This window comes from Amblyomma mixtum, chromosome 8 (assembly GCF_055824585.1).
Source record: "Amblyomma mixtum isolate Tamu chromosome 8, ASM5582458v1, whole genome shotgun sequence".
In the NCBI taxonomy this organism is placed as follows: Eukaryota; Metazoa; Arthropoda; class Arachnida; order Ixodida; family Ixodidae; genus Amblyomma; species Amblyomma mixtum.
Window position 1 is genome coordinate 33141868 of NC_143019.1, and position 19493 is coordinate 33161360.

At 43.0% G+C, this 19493-nt stretch overlaps 1 protein-coding gene across 1 annotated transcript; it reads left to right on the forward strand.

Moving 5' to 3' along the window:
- The first annotated feature begins 3229 nt into the window (after positions 1–3229).
- Positions 3230–18638, forward strand: LOC149331943 (uncharacterized). The gene is made up of 5 exons (XM_089555603.1): positions 3230–3420; positions 6949–7081; positions 8614–8759; positions 15380–15512; positions 18332–18638. The coding sequence occupies exons 1-5, from the start codon at positions 3369–3371 to the stop codon at positions 18591–18593; spliced, it is 726 nt and encodes a 241-aa protein (XP_089411729.1). The 5' UTR covers positions 3230–3368; the 3' UTR covers positions 18594–18638.
- Positions 18639–19493: the final 855 nt, after the last annotated feature.

The window sequence follows — 19493 nt, forward strand, 5'->3', positions numbered from 1 at the left end:
ACAGATTGATGGGAAGGGAAAGGAGAGCAGAGCTAAGACGGTGTTCAAGGCGTCTTCGAGGTATGATTTTTCCGGGATACAATTATGACTAAGTTCTTGTTACATTTTTCTCAGTATGTGTTCATCTCACTACGTTTGCTTGTAAGCAGTACTGGCAGTAATTAGTGCAGGATATGCATGCTTAGAAACTACTTCATTTCGTAAGTGCATTTTGTACATGCGCAGTGGTCAATGAATCAAACACCGTAACAAAAACACACTTGAAAAAAATTGTTTTTGAAGAAAGCAAATGAAGCAGTAACTGTCTCACATATCTCGATGGACAACCGAATCGCGCCGAAAGGGAAGGAATAAAGGAGGAAGTAAAAGAAGAAAGGAAGAAAGAGAACTGGCTGCACGGACTGAAAAAGAGTAGTAAGTCCCTTAGCGCATTTTGAGTCGCGGCGAGTCAAATTTATGCTTCAGATGCTCAAGCACATCAAGTAGTGCATGTATCACCGTTCCCTTCCTTTCAACCTCCTCTTAATGAATAGTTTTTCACCACATTACAACTTGCTTATCACGTTTCATTCGTTGTCAGTTGAATACTTTTTTCTCCGCATGTGTTCATCTTAGCATGTACGATATGAGATGAAACTCATCACACAGTTTGTATCCATAGGCTATGCTGGTACACACGCATGTAGTTTTCTGTGCGGGGTAGTTACAAAAGGATGAGATGGATCGGTATTACAATTTTTGGCGAGAACGAAAAGTTTCGACAATTGCATGTACTATATATTAAAATGTGGGTAGCACAAAAGGAAAGGCGAAAAAGAAGAAACGCAGACACCACAAGCGCTGAACTATCAGATCTTATGGTATGTTATTTTTTTTTTCTCCTTGTCTCTTGCACTACCAACATTTCATTAATTCTTCGCCTTATTTCAGGCTGAAGCGCGTTTTTTATACGCTTTATTCCTCGCCTTTCTATTAGGCCTTTTATCCCACGATATCTCAGTCCACAACTTTTTCGAGCCTAGACGATACAGCTGCGATATTCCCGGCGTCGTTAGGCTGAGTTGAGCATGAAAGTGGCTCCGCATTTAACGGAAGCGCACAATTTGTGCTCTGAGTTCCTTCGTTGTATTTGTTTTGTGTCTCTTGTTTTGCATTTCCCGTAATAAACCTGTGTTTTAGCTTCTACTTGTGGTTTAATTATCGTCGCGCGAGACCAAGGCTCACCAACCCTAATAATAAAAATTAAAGGGGCTCTGAGACACCTTCAGAGGAGAGCACATCAAGTCGCTCAATGACGGTCGCACTCATCAGTGTGGCTCACCCGTGAACGCGACCTGCCCCGCGTCAAGCCGTGCCTGCAGACAGTGAGAAGATTCAGCTTTTTAACATATCGCCCTCCCCAAAAACTACTGTGGCCATCTGGACATACGCACAAGCTTCGTTATGTTTGTGTGACTTTCTGATCATTTGCTGAATAATATCTTTGCTCAGAGACTTCGAGAGTAACACTTTTGTAGCGAAAGCTACACTATGTTAGTCAGCGGCGCATTTCGGGCGGTCGTCGCAGGCCAGTACTGCGCATGCGCCGTAACCATGGCAACCGGTTGTCATGGCTGTTAGGCAACCATGGCAACCATGGCAACCGGTTGCCATAGTTGTTAGGCGCCGAGCATATTCGGCGCCTAACGTAATTTTCGCTATGTATATCCTCCCCTAGCTGAGCTAAGCCACAACAATCGTTTTTTCTCATCATTATTCACGTCCCGAACGAATATGGTCGTCTAACAACAACATAAAATTCACTTTAGCAAGGCGTGTTTAGAGCTTTCTCCAGAACGTTTGGTGAAGAAAACAGCAAGCACTAATGATGGCGACGACAAAGCGAATGAAAAGGAAATATCATGTTTACCGTGCGCACATTTAGACGTCATTAAGCCCAAGACAACCTGCACCCACCTCAAGGAAGTGACGACAGTAATAAAAAGATACCTGCCTCAGGTAATACAGCTCTTAAGTGTCTTGGTGAGAACGCCTTCGTCTCAGGCCGCTCGTAAGGCGTACAGTACAAAAAGTGTCGCCTAAGTTTTCAGCTGCCCCTACCTACCAGCTTTCGAGATCTTTGGAAATCCGCTCAACGATTAGAAAGAAAAATTGCGCCAGAACATGAGCAAAAGATCTTTTTCAGCGATTTCAATATCTGAACAGTTAAGATAAATGGTCCAAATGTACTGAAGTTGCTTCTCAAGTAAACAACATGCAACATCACCAGTAGTTGAAAGGAAGACCCGGAAGAATTGTGGTTATGAAGAATTATGCAGTGCCGGCTACCTAGGTATCCAACGAAAGGTGCGGGCTTTTTTTTTCTTTTTTTAATTATTCATGTTCAAAACCAGTCACACACAGTTGGTTGGACCCGCAGCCTTTAGGGCTAGTAATGGGTCCAAATGCTAAACAAGCGCAATAATACTGGCAGGCCTTGTCATGACAGGACAAAATCACAGCACACTTCAGTCATTTTACAAAACAAAATTGGAGAGCTGAACTACAAACCTATGGGTTATGGTATATTAGATCGCAATAATGATGCCGAAAAATTATTTCTTGCTTTTACTTCATTTGGGAATACAATGCACACATGTCGCCCGCGGTGTCTCAGTGGTTATGGCACTCGGCTTCTGACCCGAAAGACACTAGTCCGATCCCGGCGGCAGGGGGTCGAATTTCGATGGAGGCGAAATTCTAGATGCCCGTGTACTCTGCGATGTCAATGCACGTTACAGAACCCCAGGTGGTCGAAATTTCTGGAGCCCTTCACTACGTCGTCCCTCATAGCCTGAGTCGCTTTGGGACGTTAAACCCCAATAAACCTCTCAACTACAATGCACACATGGGCTCCGGTATATCATGGCGAGGCAGTACGTTAAATAGATTGTTTTTTGCAGCTCTTGTTTGTTTCATTTTTTATATTGGAAAAGACATCCCGAAGAGAGGAATAATTAGATTCGTTTCTTCTTGCTTTTTTCACCTCTCTTTAGCAAACAGAAGGAAACTTCTCGAATGCGAAATACGATGGGGAAGTCCGGGGCGTCGTGCTTAAATATTGGTGCCTTGTGGCAGCCAGTCGCCTCGGCAGGGTAATCAAGATAGCACGGTATGTTTGCAACATGAAGGGGTGGACCACATCTGCTTACAAAAGTCTCGCTGCTACTGCGAGGTGTACGCCTACATCGCAATATATGAACGGGAAAAAGAACTACTTTCCTCTAGTCGATTAAGGTATCCCATAAGTGTCCGCGCTCTCGCGGCCAATGTGAACCCAGAAAACATTCTGCTTTGTTGTTGTAAAGAAGGACTGCAAACTCGGCGCGATGAAGCTCGCCAAACGGAGTGTTGTTTTGTGCGTGTTAACCTGCGCGACTGGTGAGTAGTTGAAATCTTTTTCTAGAATCTTCCAGGACCTTTTCATTTTATTTTCGTGCTTGTGAAGTGAAACAACAATGAAAACCTTTGGCAGAAACTGCACAAACACGCTCGAGCAAAACGTCTCTAACATAGTGCAGATTTAATAAGAGTAGTGATACACTCATGCCTTTTATGTTTCTTGCAAAGAATTTATCATAGAATGGCTAACTTTACTGAAGCTGCTAGAATCTGCTGGGTTTGTTCCGCATGCTCACTGCAATAGCCTTTTTAGCAGTTAAAATCTTTGGGTTCTCTTCGTCATTCTGTACACACGCTGTCTGTATCGAGAGCGGCTAGTTACGCTCAGCACAGACGTACGAGGTTTTGTGAACGGCACCTTGTTTTAAAGTACAATGAGCGTCAAATAAAACGCGACATACACACCAATTCAGGACAAACGCATTTTCGAACGAGAAAGAGTTTATGAACGCAATTTTTTCACATATTGTGACCTTTCACAACATCAATCCCTATAACGGGACCTATGTACAGTCTATCAGGGGAAACCGGTATATTTTATGTCATTCAGAACAGTGAGTAAATGAAAAGGCGGGACGGCTGGGGGCCCTACATGCAAGATTTAATGGCAGCTCGTCTTCCTTCAAGCTTCACACCATCTGTATGAGTTCTGTGTTTGAACGCTGCACGCATGACTTCGATGGATCCTGAAGTTGCTGAAACTTTATGGCCCTTCTAGGGTAGTGCTGTAGCGGCACCTCCTTCTGCTACCGCTCCTACAAGGCCCACCTAATGACCTTGTAATACTAGCAACATCTTGGTCTTAACGTAACCATTCCCACAACACCACGAGGAATCGACCTTTCAATGTCTGCCTTCGAGACCCACGGTCTATTGATACAGAATTCACTGTATCGCAGATTGCATGCGCTAGAATCAACCGGTGCTATAGCTAACACACATGCACACTGACATTGTCCGTATGAGCCACGCATGTTAAGTAATTGGGACGCGGAGTCCGTATGATATGGAAATGTGAAGATTCGAAAGCTTTTCGCATCGTTTCCATATCCCTCTCACACAGTTTCCACTTTCCATTTTAGGCGGTTGGCTTGGTACGGAGTTCAAATGAATTTCTTCTTTCATTTTGCTTTCTCTGTATAGTCCAAATCGGTTATTTTCACGACTTACATAGGGGGCGCCTGAGTCAAGCTAATATGACGGCTATAAAGAGGACTCCTTCAGCAGTCAGTCTAGGTGAAATCAGAGCTTGTTTTCAAATGGCATAATTGTCTTGCGCTTGTTGGGCAGTGGTGGCATCGGCAACCTCCTGTAAGGCAAGCACTCTTTCGTTTCTCGAGAGTGTGATGGAAGAAACGAAAGACAAAAAAAAACACACTTTGGAAAGAATTTAAGGTTAGTGACGTCAATGATGAAGACTCTAGGGCAACTGATCGGAGACAAAACTAGAAGGGAGATTTTGTGCGTTTAGCCGTACGTGTAAGCAAGACACAATAATTGTCATGCTGTTTGCGCAGAAAATAGGCAGCTAAAGAAGTTTCGGAGTCAGTGTCGCTTGATTCCCAACTAAAAATACTCAGGGTTTTATTTTCGTTCATGCCCATGAATTTCATCACCGACATGTTCGCTTAAGCGTGACCATATATTTCTAATCCTGTGCACAGGTAGAAAGGGAGAAAGAAGGTCGACGTCACTTATCGCGGCACGCTTTTTTCGCAGAGCAACCGCGCTTTGTGCAATCAATTTCTTTTCCATCAGAGGAAGAAGCTTGTACTGATCGCAAGACTAGAAGCATATAGCAATTCTTTCTATCGTATTCTATTTCATCCTTACCATCCGCCTCTCTGAGTGACTGACTGCCTGTGCAGCGAAGGAGGGTGTTTGATATAAGGGCGAAAATAACCGGAAATAAATGAAATTCGAATGATATTGTTATATCATCGCCGTCATGGATGAAAAATTACCTTTTTGCAACATACGTATGAACTAATAAGCGCTATTATTATTGAGACAGTCATGTCTGCTCTTGAAATGTGCCCGTAAATCACGTATGCCCAGCGATGTTTATTGAAAAACAGCGCCTCATATTTTGGTTGACCATTCTAGATCAGTCAAATGGTTTTTTAGGAGTGATCTTTGTGCATGACAAAAACTGAGTGGTCGTTTTTCGGGCCAGTAAAAACTTCATTTTTCTTTCTATAAGAAACATTTACTGTAGATTTTTTGGGATATCTGAACGTCACAATATAAGGCTCCCGGTCGGCCTTTTGCCTCTAGAATTTTTTTTTTAATTCACCGAAATATCTGTAAACGGCAGTGCTATGTCTCGTATATATCGTGTTGCCACCTCAGCAGTCGACATCAAACCATGTTAAATCTCAGCACCCAATAATTACTGAGCTCCCGCGGGGCCTTTGAGAGGGTCACTCAGTGCGACGCCCATAACTGAGCTGGTTTTCAGACGGGAATGAGCCCTGCGGCAGAGAAACGCCCGTTGAAATAATCTGTGGTGTGTTCCTTCTTTATAAAAATCTTAGAAGCGTTCTTCTAGAGCATGGAAAATTCCTCTTCCCTAAGCTCCCTCTGCGTCGCAGGCACTAGATGACTCAGGCAAAGAAATTTAGTAGCTTTTCTCACGTCATTACAGTGAAGAATTTGGCGCAGCAGCAGTTGTAAAGTCAATTTCTACCACAAAACACATAAAACAACGTGAGCGAACCACTCAATTCCGCCCGCTCCGATCCTCCTTGCACTCGTTCGCGGCCCTACCGCAGTGTGGCCTCGATGTCGTGAACATCGCTTGTAGACTACGAATGCTCCACAAAGTTTCTATACTTTAGCTATGCAGAAAAGAGTCTACGAGATTTCTTAATGCGTGCTTAAGGACGTAGAAACACGGCGGAATTTCTAGTGAGAATGACGAAGGCGTTTACAGCAACTATAACACAGGGCCGCCGCGGTGGCTCAGTGGTTATGGTGCTCGGCTGCTGACCCAAAAGACGCGGGTTCGATCCCGGCCGCGGCGGCTAGAATTTCTTTGGAGGAGAAATTCTAGAGGCCCGTGTACTGTGCGATGTCAGTGCACGTTAAAGAACCCCAGGTGGTCGAAATTTCCGGAGCCCTCCACTACGGCGTCTCTCATAGCCTTAGTCGCTTTGGGACGTTAAACCCCATAAACCAAACCAAACTATAACACAGTGGAAAAGCACAACTGATACCGGCCAATGGTCGTTTATCCTAGCCGTTAGATATGTGCTTTTACTTTCGGATGATGGTGTAGATTATTCTTCTACAACAGCATCAGACTGGAACACCCCTACAGCTGTGCCATTGTCTCGGTAACTCTGATTATTTTTCCCCATATCTCTTTGGTCTTTATGCTATTTCTAATTGTTCCTGTATGACTTGAACCCTTTTGTGTTCTGCAGTATGTTGTAGAAAATGAAATAAAAAATAAAAAGTACAGTATTCGTTTCTTTTTCCTCTGAACAAACTCCCCTTTCATAGTCTTGTCCGAGGAGTTGAATCTGAAGTCTGGTTGCACTCGGGACCAGCTGAACGCGTGCGGCTCTGACTACCTAGTCTACAGTAACGTAACCACACTACCGGAAAATGGCAAAGCTTTCGACGACTACTGTGCGTAAGTAAAAAAACGAACGTAAAGGCATTGTTTTCCCTCTGCATGAAACATCTGTCCAGTATTCTCAATCCCAAAGTTTAACTCATGTGTGCTACCAGTGAAACTAGAAAAGAACAATGCCGCGAGTAGTGCGCTTCATAAAATTAGTCTGAACGTTTAAGGCTTTTAGCGACAATGCAGCTTATAGTAGCGGTGATTTCACACACACCAAGTTCGTCGGTAAATTTGTTTCCGCTCAAAGAACTCGTCACCGCAGTAGTCGCTGTCGTGCTGAGGTTACTTTTAGCACATTAAGAATTAGATTTGTACAGAAGCCGAAAAATTCATCTAAAAATTTTCGCAGAGCTTCTAACAAAATAATTGCGGAATAGAGTACCACAGACAGAAAGATGTTAGATGCACTAAAGAAATTGTCTAAAATATGAGTTCTCGATCAATTTACTATATTTTCAAAGTGACCAAAGTGTACTGCAAGTACACTTTGCTTGGTCAGACATGAGCACTTTTACAGCGCCTGCGTTAAATGCCACACTGAAAGGACTGCACGGCTCAAAGGATAGCACTGGATATGACGTTGAGCGAGGTACTGGCTCGGGCTACTTCGTTAGACTTCATAAATTTTATTGGAAATTTCAGCCCTGACAAGCCTAGTTTTCGCTGCAGGTGTCCACTGTGGCAGAACAGTATCTTTCGATGAGAGTTGTCGACTATTCTTTTTTGGTTAGTTGCATTCAAAAACTGTACCCGCAGCACACAGAGTGCCAAAAGAATCCCAAAAACTATGGGGCACTTGCGTCCCCCTAAGAATGAAGCACGACAGGATTAGATTTCACATTTCTCTGTTTTGTGAATTTTAGAACATTTCCTGTGGTTAGTACATATCGTTGCTTATACTACATCCTCATTTTATGTCACTCAGAAATATAATTACTTAAAGTTCATTTTTCTATTTTATGTTAGCATTTCTGGCATGTCCTTCGTATTATTTGTCTTGTGGATTTTGTGTGTTGTAGCTGTGCTTTTATGAGCTTTACGTCGCCAGTTCAAGTGCTTTTGTTCAATTATGTGCAAAGGAGTAGCCGGCATTATAATCGGGCAGCGACATCTCGTTTTATGTTCATGTAAATTAAAAAAAGGAATTCATATTCGATAATCGATTTCAATCGATTTTTGAATTTGCCTCCAGTGAGTAGCGGCCTGTGACTGGTTCCTTTTGTGTCACGTGACCTTATGACGTCGTACCTTTCCCGACTAATCAGTGAAGTTCGTGACACCGGACGGCCCCGGGTGTGTCCTGAGGTGAACTGTAATGCTACCTAGGCCTCTACCTAAAACCTAAGTTCGTCACAACACGGTGGGTGTTGCTCACAACACGGTGGGTAGGTTGTGATGACGTCAGATGGCCATGAGACCTCTCTCAACCAATCAGCGAATTTTCATGCCATGAGACAGCGGTTTTTGCTTTTCACGTGAACTATAATGCTAACGCAGTAATGGATGAGACCCCGTGCTTACCGACTCAATGCTTTCAGGAAACTGATGGAACAGATCTCGTGCTCCGAGGACTTCGCGCAGCGCTGCCTGGACGGCATCCCACGGGTGGCCCTCGTCATAGGTTTGCAGGCCATGGAAGAGCAGTACGAGGTCATCTGCACAGAAGGCACCGAGCAAAACGAAGGTGCGTAAAGGTTCTCAACGTTTTAAACTCAGCAGCTGGTTTTCGTTTCCCCACCGGCAAGGCAAAACAATTAATTCTCCAGAAAAAAAAACTGGTGTTGTGAAGCAAGCAGAATATCGGTGTACTTGAACTAACAGACAGCATATACTCAATGGAAAATTGATAAAATATCTCTGCGGGTAGTGTCGCGGAGAAAGAGGGCATGGTGTCTTTGAATATGCACCTCTTTGAACGCGAAACTCGTTGCGAACACAGATTCAGCTTTCCCCCCCCCCCCCCAAGCTTAGCTCTACTAAGCATAGCAAAAAGGAAGCCGCAGAAATAAAGGAAGAAAGGATATTAACAGACCTCAGCAAGTCAAGGTCTGTTAACAGCGCTTCCTCTACTGTTCCTTTACCGAGTGCCAGCGGACAGGTCTATTAAAGGCATGGTAGCTGAGTGCCACTCAGCCCATATGCTACTTGAATGTAACTACACGAAACGCGTTGATCCGCAGTGGTTACGTTACAGCTCCACTTGCTTTTGAGGAGGCTTTTGGGACCAGATTTCTGATGAGTTACGACCTCGTTCCTGCCTTTACTCCCCTCAGTGCATGATGCGGAGATTTCTGCGTGGAAGTTTTGGTGCCGGGCATAAACTAGAGTCTCTTCCTATACACCCTGATACCACGTCCGCAGAGCAACTCCGGTATGATGGAGAGCTCAAATAACAGTAAGAGTTAGAAACATGCAAGTCACAGGAGAGACAATGCAAGTTCGCAGTTGACCAGGACATGGCTTGAGATGCATGGTAGGCTCCCGACTATACCACCACCAGCAGGGCGAAGGCAGTTCTTTCAAAGACGTGAAAGCCGTTTAATTTTGGAGCGACGTCTTGTGGCTTCCCATGGCCACACCGATACGCGCAATGATGGCCCCAATTTATCGAGTCGCAAAACGTTTTTGCGCAGGCAAAATTAAAACCAACAAGTCCGGCATAAAACGGAAGATAAAGAACCATTGCATTGCAACTGGCCTCAGCAAACGTTTCTTGACGTACTAGGACTATTTTATGGTTATCCCAAGAAACATTTTTTTTTGCCTCGCCTCAAGATGCAAAAGTAACAAAATACCGTGGGGGTAAAGCTCAACAGCTCATGGTATTGACAGTAACTATTCCAAGACATGACCAAAGCATATGGTTTATGCTGGTGATGTTTGTTTGAGCTTTGCTGTTGATGTTTGCTTGTTTGTTTGTTTATGTTTGTAGATGTCTAAATGTTTTGACATTCTCGGACAAAAGTTTTGAAAATTGAAGAACTCTCAGGCACTGTTCTGAAAATATTGAAAGTAATGGTCCATTCTTTTAATATAGAGCAAAATCTTTCTTTTAAAGTGGTTCCATCGATCACTACGAAAATTTCCGACTGTCATAGAAAACCAATGGGGAACGCTTTCGACGATAGGAAAAGCATTATAGAAAAAAAAATACAGTACTGCCATCGAATGATATGCACATATAGTATTGATCGTTATAGTGAAATGGTCCATTATTTTTAAGAAATCGCGTTGTTTTTTGGCGCAAGGGAAGCTTTGTCCAAAGAGCTCAACAACACAAGGCGAGGTAGTCGACTCATTTCTCTACCATTTCTCCCCAGACAAGCCGGGTGCTAGGCCAAGTGAAAGTTGTACCCATTGTACAAGCGGTGTGCACCCGGCAGCTCTGGGGATCGAACCCCGCACCTTCCGCATGTGACCCAAATGCTCATATCTATTAAAACACCGCTGCGATAGCACGTGGTTCAGGTTACCCATCAGGACACACGTTTCATCTTTACTGTCAACTTTTATCGACAATGCGCCCTGTCGCATCGTTCGTAATGCCTTCATCCTTCCACCGGAGGTTTCAGCAGGGCGTGTTCAGATAAGAACGGTAATCGAGGTCCCATGACCATTTTTTGTTTTCAATGAAATTTTTATATATGATGGGCAAATGTGTCCACACGAACGAATGAACCTCAGTTTTGCAAGAAGCTTCGTAGTTTTCTCGGAAAAAAATCGCACGTCACAAGAGGTGGAGAATCTCGTTTTTGGCACTTCGCAAAGTTGCAAGTTTGAAGCCTCATTCCATGCACAAAAAATTTTTTCCGCGCATCATTATTTTTTCAGAACCTCTTTACAACTTGTACAATGCGAGAAAGTAAAAATTGTTTGCTTGCTATTTTAACCTTCCGAGTAAAAAAATTGCAAACTTCGCTTCTGGAGCTATGCGGTGCAAAAAAGGCACTTTTCAGGGCAGCCTTAGGGCAAGATGCCTAAAGATCTTCCCACTGAATATTTTTCTCAGTATTTTTCAGATGTTTTTACGCACTTCAGGCAAGTTCTGTTGCTCTAGACTTGGCAGATAGTTTACAGTACGGTCTCAAAATTGGCCGAAGTTCAAAAACGCCAAAAAAGTGACAACTTTGACTTGGGTTTAAAAAAAAACATCATCATCGAATTTTCTTAAAATTTGCCTGAATAATCCTCAATACATGATAATTTTAAGGCACTAGAAAAGTGTTGCATTATATTGTTTTAAAATACAAAAATAAACACAAAACTGAGTTCATGTTTTTGTTATATAGAATTGCTTATTACTGCCTCTTAAAAAATAGTAGCTGCCAGAAATTTGATTTAGCACTAATTGAACGTGGTTACATTTTATTTACCCCAACATCCGAACCATTCTCAATGCTTACAGAGCTTCTATTCGCTTGTTAGCGGCGCTCTTAATGCGTGATAATGAGAATAAATTCGCTATTTTGCCTGATGTCGTAAGAATTGGCTGGTGGCGGTCAAACGTTGTTTGTATTTTCTAATTTATTCTTCGTACGGTCTATTGGTATATATAATCGGTTCATGAAAGATATTAGATCATTTCTCGGTTCTTAGAAAAATTTTTGTATATAAAAGTTAATATTAATGCGTTTCTGAAGTCGGCGTTTTCGAACCTGCGTCTATTTACCTCTGTGTTCGATGGTTCTACAAGGCACTGTCAGGAGGAGACAAAACGTCGTCTCCTGAGGGGAACGATTTATCTGCAAGGATTTTAATCAAGGGGAGTTTTAATCCGGAGGCAATTTAAAAATGGGATTCCGCTTCATGTGCACATTGCAATTCAGAAAATCGTAACAAGAAATAAACGGCGGCAGTTGATTTCGGTTTTGCGCACAGTATATTGTCCAGCACGAAGCACTAACCAGATCACAGCGTCTTCCATGCCGAAGCAGCGGTGGAGGCCACGTAGGATGCACTGCTTTCAGTTGACTGAAACAACTTCCACAGGTGGAGCGTCTGAACTCCAGGCACTTTCTTTGCCAGTTTCCATTGTTCCTTCTTCACTTCGCGAAAGTCTGCAAGCTCCCTCTGTGGCAGCTCCAGAATGGTGATGTTCTTTAGTGTTTCTTGAATTACGTCTACGAAGACTCCGGCTCTGTGTATGGCCTCACTTGCAGGCTTTCGCAAGTTGTGGTTCGAAGCTCAATGGTGGTATGCTGCGTCATGTTTCCTATGGAATTGTGCCATTATGCACATGTTGGCATTTTCATTTCGGAAAATTTTTAAATGAGCAGCGAGGATGAGGTGCTGATTGCTACATGGGAATACGGTGAGCTAGTTAAAAAAACTCTGACCGCTTCATCGTTTAAGAGAGAATTTCTAAGAGTGGCCATGAAATGCATTCGCTACAACTATATTATATCTGTGCAAGCAAGAGCAATACATGAAAAAACACACGGCTGCAAGAGACGTGCAATTGTTTTACATTTTGATTTCGCCAAAAAATGAACAGTTGTGCTTTCAGACTCAGTACAAGCGTACCATTGGCAGAAAAAGCAGGTAACCGTGTTTACCTGCGTTGTCATGTCAAGAAAATCGACTCTTAACTACGCCGTTAATTTCGACGATATGTCTCATGATTCCGCTCATGCATGCTTGGCTCTGTCGAGAGTCAAAGCACATTTCGAAGAAAACGCGCCAATCTACACCAAGATAATATATTTGAGCGACGGGCTCCCGCTCACTTCAGGAATAAATACCAGTTTCATGAGGTGCAGCGCAGTGATTGTCAACGGACGATATTGATGTTTTCGGCCTCTGGATACTGCAAAAATGCTTGCGACGGCTTTGGTGGGCTACTGAAACATTGAGCATAAAACCACAACTTGTGGAACCCTGCAAGTGAGGCCATACACAGAGCCGGAGTCTTCGTAGACGTAATTCAAGAAACACTAAAGAACATCACCATTCTGGAGCTGCCACAGAGGGAGCTTGCAGACTTTCGCGAAGTGAAGAAGGAACAATGGAAACTGGCAAAGAAAGTGCCTGGAGTTCAGACGCTCCACCTGTGGAAGTTGTTTCAGTCAACTGAAGGCAGTGCATCCTACGTGGCCTCCACCGCTGCTTCGGAATGGAAGACGCTGTGATCTGGTTAGTGCTTCGTGCTGGACAATATACTGTGCGCAAAACCGAAATCAACTGCCGCCGTTTATTTCTTGTTACGATTTTCTGAATTGCAATGTGCACATGAAGCGGAATCCCATTTTTAAATTGCCTCCGGATTAAAACTCCCCTTGATTAAAAACCTTGCAGATAAATCGTTCCCCTCAGGAGACGACGTTTTATCTCCTCCTGACAGTGCCTTGTAGAACCATCGAACACAGAGGTAAATAGACGCAGGTTCGAAAACGCCGACTTCAGAAACGCATTAATATTAACTTTTATATACAAAAATTTTTCTAAGAACCGAGAAATGATCTAATATCTTTCATGAACCGATTATATATACCAATAGACAGTACGAAGAATAAATTTGAAAATACAAACAACGTTTGACCGCCACCAGCCAATTCTTACGACATCAGGCAAAATAGCGAATTTATTCTCATTTTCACGCATTAAGAGCGCCGCTAACAAGCGAATAGAAGCTCTGTAAGTATTGAGAATGGTTCGGATATTGGGGTAAATAAAATGTAACCACGTTCAATGAGTGCTAAATCAAATTTCTGGCAGCTACTATTTCTAAGAGGCAGTAATAAGCAATTCTATATAACTAAAACATGAACTCAGTTTTGTGTTTATTTTTGTATTTTAAAACAATATAATGCAACACTTTTCTAATGCCTTAAAATTATCATGTATTGAGGATTATTCAGGCAAATTTTAAGAAAATTCGATGATGATGTTTTTTTTTAAACCCAAGTCAAAGTTGTCACTTTTTTGGCGTTTTTGAACTTCGGCCAATTTTGAGACCGTACTGAAAACTATCTGCCAAGTCTAGAGCAACAGAACTTGCCTGAAGTGCGTAAAAACAGCTGAAAAATACTGAGAAAAATATTCAGTGGGAAGATCTTTAGGCATCTTGCCCTAAGGCTGCCCTGAAAAGTGCCTTTTTTGCACCGCATAGCTCCAGAACCGAAGTTTTCAATTTTTTTACTCGGAACGTTGAAAGAGCAAGCAAACAATTTTTACTTTCTCACATTGTACAAGTTGTAAAGAAGTTCTGAAAAAATAATGATGCGCGGAAAAAATTTTTTGTGCATGGAATGAGGCTTCAAACTTGCAACTTTGCGAAGTGCCAAAAACGAGATTCTCCACCTCTTTTGACGTGCGATTTTTTTCCGAGAAAACTACGAAGCTTCTTGCAAAACTAAGGTTCATTCCTTTGTGTGGACACATTTGCCCATCATATATAAAAATTTCATTGAAAACAAAAAATGGTCATGGGACCTCGATTACCGTTCTTATCTGAACACGCCCAGCTGCACGTCATTCACCTCCAACCCATTTTTTTAAGCATGAAATGTTTTTAGCTCCCGTTGTCGGCAGTGTGGTGACGTCACGCCGAGACCAAGAGCCAACATCCGGGCACTGAATGCCACATATCCGGGAGCTGAAACGAGAGCATCCGGGCACCGTACGAGATTTAACGAGACTCTCTAAGAGAGAGGGCAGCTTAGAGCAAGAGGGGAGCTCCAGGGCGAGAAGGGCTTTGGGCGGAAAAACTGCTTGCGCGCCGTCCCCAAGGATGGCGCCGCGGTCCCACACTCACGCATGTAAAAGACCGGCCGCTGGGCCTTCAGCTCATGACGTTTCCCCTTTTGGCAGGCAGGTGTATACACGCTCGCGGAGTACTCGAACGCGCTGCATATACATTCTTGTCAGGCCTGCGTCTCGTCGTGTCCGGGTACGCTTCTGCATCGTCCTGCATTTCAATGCCGCCACCGTCACAGCTGCTTAAGCCGAGCAATGGAGCCTGACAGAAACCGGACACAGCTGACGAGGCAGGGCGGAAGAGATTCCCCAAACACTCACAGGAAACGATTGCGTCCACATGGACCAGTGCACAGTATGGGTGGTGTGGTGTGGTGTGGTGTGGTGTGTTGAACACTAGACCCATTTCAAGATTTTGACTAGTACCATCTACAACCAATGTGTTCTGCCCGTAAACATTTCATGCTTACTCTACTCTCGGTTACGGGAGAGGCTGTTTTTTTTAAATCAAAACGTTAGAACATTTGAATAGCATCTGAGAAAGTACAAACCCCTTCTGCCACTTCACAGGTTTAGCTCCTCGTCGTTAATCTTATCTTTTCCTTGCAGTGTACCATAAAAGCATCGCGTGCCTGAACAAGGCCGGCACTCAGCTCAACCTCTGCCAGAAGACGATGCGTGACGACATGGAAAAAGGAATCGTCGTTGCACCGAAGGGCAAGACACTAGGCTATGCCTGTTGGTGAGCACTTTCGTTCGTCGAACTCAGTGCTCCTAGTCTGGTGCCAGCCTTCGCGGTAATTGCACTCGCCTCATTTCAGCTAGAAGGCTGGAATTAAGGAGCGCTCGCGAAGAAAAAAACTGTAACACAACACAGAAAGTAGATTGAGGTTGAAAGTGACCTCGCCCGCTCCACTGAAGTACCGCGGGTATGTAACACAACACAGTGATTATAAAGGAACAGTCTACGTGGCGACGAGAACAAAAATTGCAGCATATTTTTGCAGACTTTTCCTTGCAACTACACTAGCGCGGGCAATACTAGAGGTTTTGGTCGTAATTTGTATATTTAATCGGCAAAGTCCCACCAGAACTGATGATTTCACTTCTTGTGTCAAAACATAGCGGCTCATCAAGTGATCTGATGATTCAGTGGTGAACTTTGAGAGTAATACAATATATTTTATATTTTGGGGGGCTGTAGCGCCCCAAAGCAACTCAGGCTATGAGGGACACCGTAGTGAAGAGTTTAGGAAATTTCGATCCCCTGGGGTTCTTTAACGTGCACTGACATCGCACAGCACACGGGCCTCTAGAATTTCTCCTCCATTGAAGTTCCACCGTCCTGTCCTGGATCGAACCCGCGTCTTTCGGGTCAGCAGCCCAGCGCCATAACCACTGATCCACCGCCGCGGCAAAGTAACAAAATAAAATATAATCACATGACTCCAGTGACACCCCTGGCGGGATTGGGGTTTCTCTTCCTACTTTCTTATGAAATGCTACTCAGGCATACAATGACTGGACGGCTTATTTATTCATTGATCAGCGTCACAAATTTTATTCAAATTCCTCTATGCTTCCATTGGTTTAGATGACTGTTGGTTTATTTTCTTCATATGTGTCATAACGAGCCCCTCGTTTCCTTAGACACTTTTCCTTAGATCTCCTGGAACACATTGTGCTTTTTTATATTTTTCCTGGAAAAAGCTTCAGGTGACAGTTTTTTCTTTCTCTTGTAACTTGTAACCATTCCTTGCGCAGTTTAACCACGCATTCTTATCAGCTATTCTAAGGTATCAAAAAGGCAGGCTGCCGACATGATGCCATCGGCAGTGATGCTGGAGGAACAAACAGCAGCTGCTACCTGCGATATATACCTCCAGTTTTGTTTTCTCGGTGGCATTTTTAAAACTTTTCTAGTGCTCTCAAGGGTAGCTTTAAGAAAATCTATGCATTTTGGTTATTGTCGCACTCATTACAGCCTTGGCCATGTGGCCTAGAAGGCGCGCCAGTCGTCGTGTCTATAGTTGCATAGAGTTACCATACTACACCTGGTCCCTAAAACCAGAGTTTGCAGATGACGTCTACTATTGGGAAAATAATAGTAATAATGTTTATTTGATCACCACGTTGTACATGATGATGCAGGGGACCGAAGTAAAGCTGTCTTTCAACAGCTTGACAGAGCAACGGCCCTCCTTTTTGGCATCATACAAAGTGGCGCAAAAACAAAATATACAAGGTAAAGGGAAAACTACGTGCGATGAGCACACCGCACTAAAAGACAGTACAGAAACATGTTACAAAACAGATGCACCTGGCACATATATTTAAAGCAGTACAAAACTATAAACACATGGCAAAAAGAAATAAGGAATTCTAATATTTAACACAATGCAATTACATGGTAAAGACACTTTAATAGAAAACATATGAATACGAGCCAGGAACATCAACAGTTCCAAGGCGGCTGTTTTCGTTGCATGAAGAATTACATGAAATGTTTACAAAGAAAGTAAGTTAGAAGTCTCTGAAATGTTACACATTGGGGTGTTATATTCTGTTTTAGTAGATCATTAAGAAGTCGTGGTAGACGGTTTTCTAAAGTTTGCAGACCGTACGTTGTTCGAAATGTATTAGTTTGCCACATGTCATTATTTCTTGTTTCATAAGTTCGTTCGCGCCTTTTCAGACCTGAAAGATATTGAATAAAAGTCGTTTTATTCAAAAATTCCTGTTTAAGTGTTCGGCTAAGGCGATAGTCAGATTTTTGTTACTGGTATAATTTTGTGCTCTAAAAGTATTTCTCCTGTGTGATGTAACCTTGGCAATCTCTTAAGAATTCGCATTGCCTTTTTTTGCAATACGAGTAATTTGCTCAGATTTTCCTGTGAGAAATGAGAGTACCATTAAGAAAAATTACGTTTTAAACAGTTGTGGTATGTTTTTCAGCGTCACAGCCGGCTATCTATTTATGTGGGAAAGGAGCTTTGCAATTATGCCAAAAAAATTTATTCTAGAAAATTCAGTAAACTGTCCTTTTAATATCAAGAATTAATTCAAGTCATTGCGAACAATGCAAAGGAAAAAAATTTCTGAATATATTTTCATGTTAGCATAGGAGAAGCTTTTCATTGACTCAAAAAATTAAATTCGCGAAAACTCAGTAGACTGTTCTTTTAATGACAAGGATTCATCTCAAGTCATTGCGAACAATGCAAAAGAAAGAATTTTTGTGGAAAAGCATATAAACGTAAACCATAGTAGTAATCACATCGCACTAAGATATACAGAACATATTGCCATGTTAGCACAGTAGAGAAGACCGCTACATCAATAAGTAGAAACGAACATTAATATACATTGAGCGGCTTCTTATGCAACAAAAAGAATTTGTAGGAAAGAAATAGGCACCAATTAATAGATAACTTTCCGTGCTGAAGGTATACAACAGATAGCCTACATTTATTACCTTATCGTTAATCAAGGCTTGGGAGGTCCTCATGCACAATGTACAATGAAAGTATAGCTTTTGTTTATTTATATATTCGTTCGCAGTGCTTTCTACGCCGTGGAAGACTGCTTCGACAACGCCTTGGAGGGCTGCTCGGACACGCCGGCGAAGCAGTTCATGAACGACATCATGGAGAAAGTATTCGGCGAGCCGTTGAGCCTGGTGTGCGGCCAGTACCGGCGAGGCTCGGAAGACTGCCGGGAGCTGCCGAAACTCCCTTTCCCGACCGACGCCAAGGACTTTGGCAAGAGGACTCTGATAGCACTCGCCGTTGAGCACGCCGGCAGTTTCTTCAATAGGCACTAGTCCTGAGTCTAAAATCATCGTTACTGGGGCGGTTGGTGCATGTTCGAAGAAAACAAAAACGAGTGAAAGATGGGGCAAGGGATTCCCCGCGGCACCCTACGCACTCCATTGTCCCGTCTTCAACGCTGTTTTGTGTTCCTTTTCGACTAGTACTTAGAGCCATGTGCGTCAGTGTTTCAAAGAGAAACTTCAGAAGTTACTTGAACAATGAGTTGAATCCCATATTTCTGGAAGTCATCTATTTTGCCTACGCAAAACCTTTATAGCTCATAGCGTTAAGGGTCCAGTATGGCAGTAAAGCCAGTGTCACCGTCAGTCGTAGAAGCCGGCGTCCTAAGCCGTGAGCGAAAAATTCCGATGGAAGCAAAGATTGAATTAATACAACTGAGCTGAAAAGAAAATTGAATAAACTTTGGCGTGGTAGAAATTGAACCCAAGACTATCGGACTGGGAATCGGCCATATCAATCATAGGCCACAAAGGCCCTTTTTTTTTGGACATGGTATGTATTACAGTGAAACAATATCCTATGTACATGAACTATGTACTACAGCCCATGAAGAAAATAATCGCAGATCAGCCCCATGAATAATACGACGCACCTAAACACATAAGCACGAGATAAGACGCGACTCAGGCCGCATCACTAGTACATAATAATGTCATACACCTAAACAACCATTCGTCACTAGAAAAAGACCGTGAAGAGAAGAGAACTACGAGTGTGTGCTACTCCGGTTTAAACTCGGTCTTGGCACACAGGTCCTAGGCTCGTTAGTTCAAGCTGAATAAAGGTGGACTTAGTGAATGCATTGTTTTCAAATTGCTGAGTTGTCTTGGAGACATGTACTGATGCACGCATAAGTAATTTTGGGTATGAAATTGAAAATTGGTTTTTCG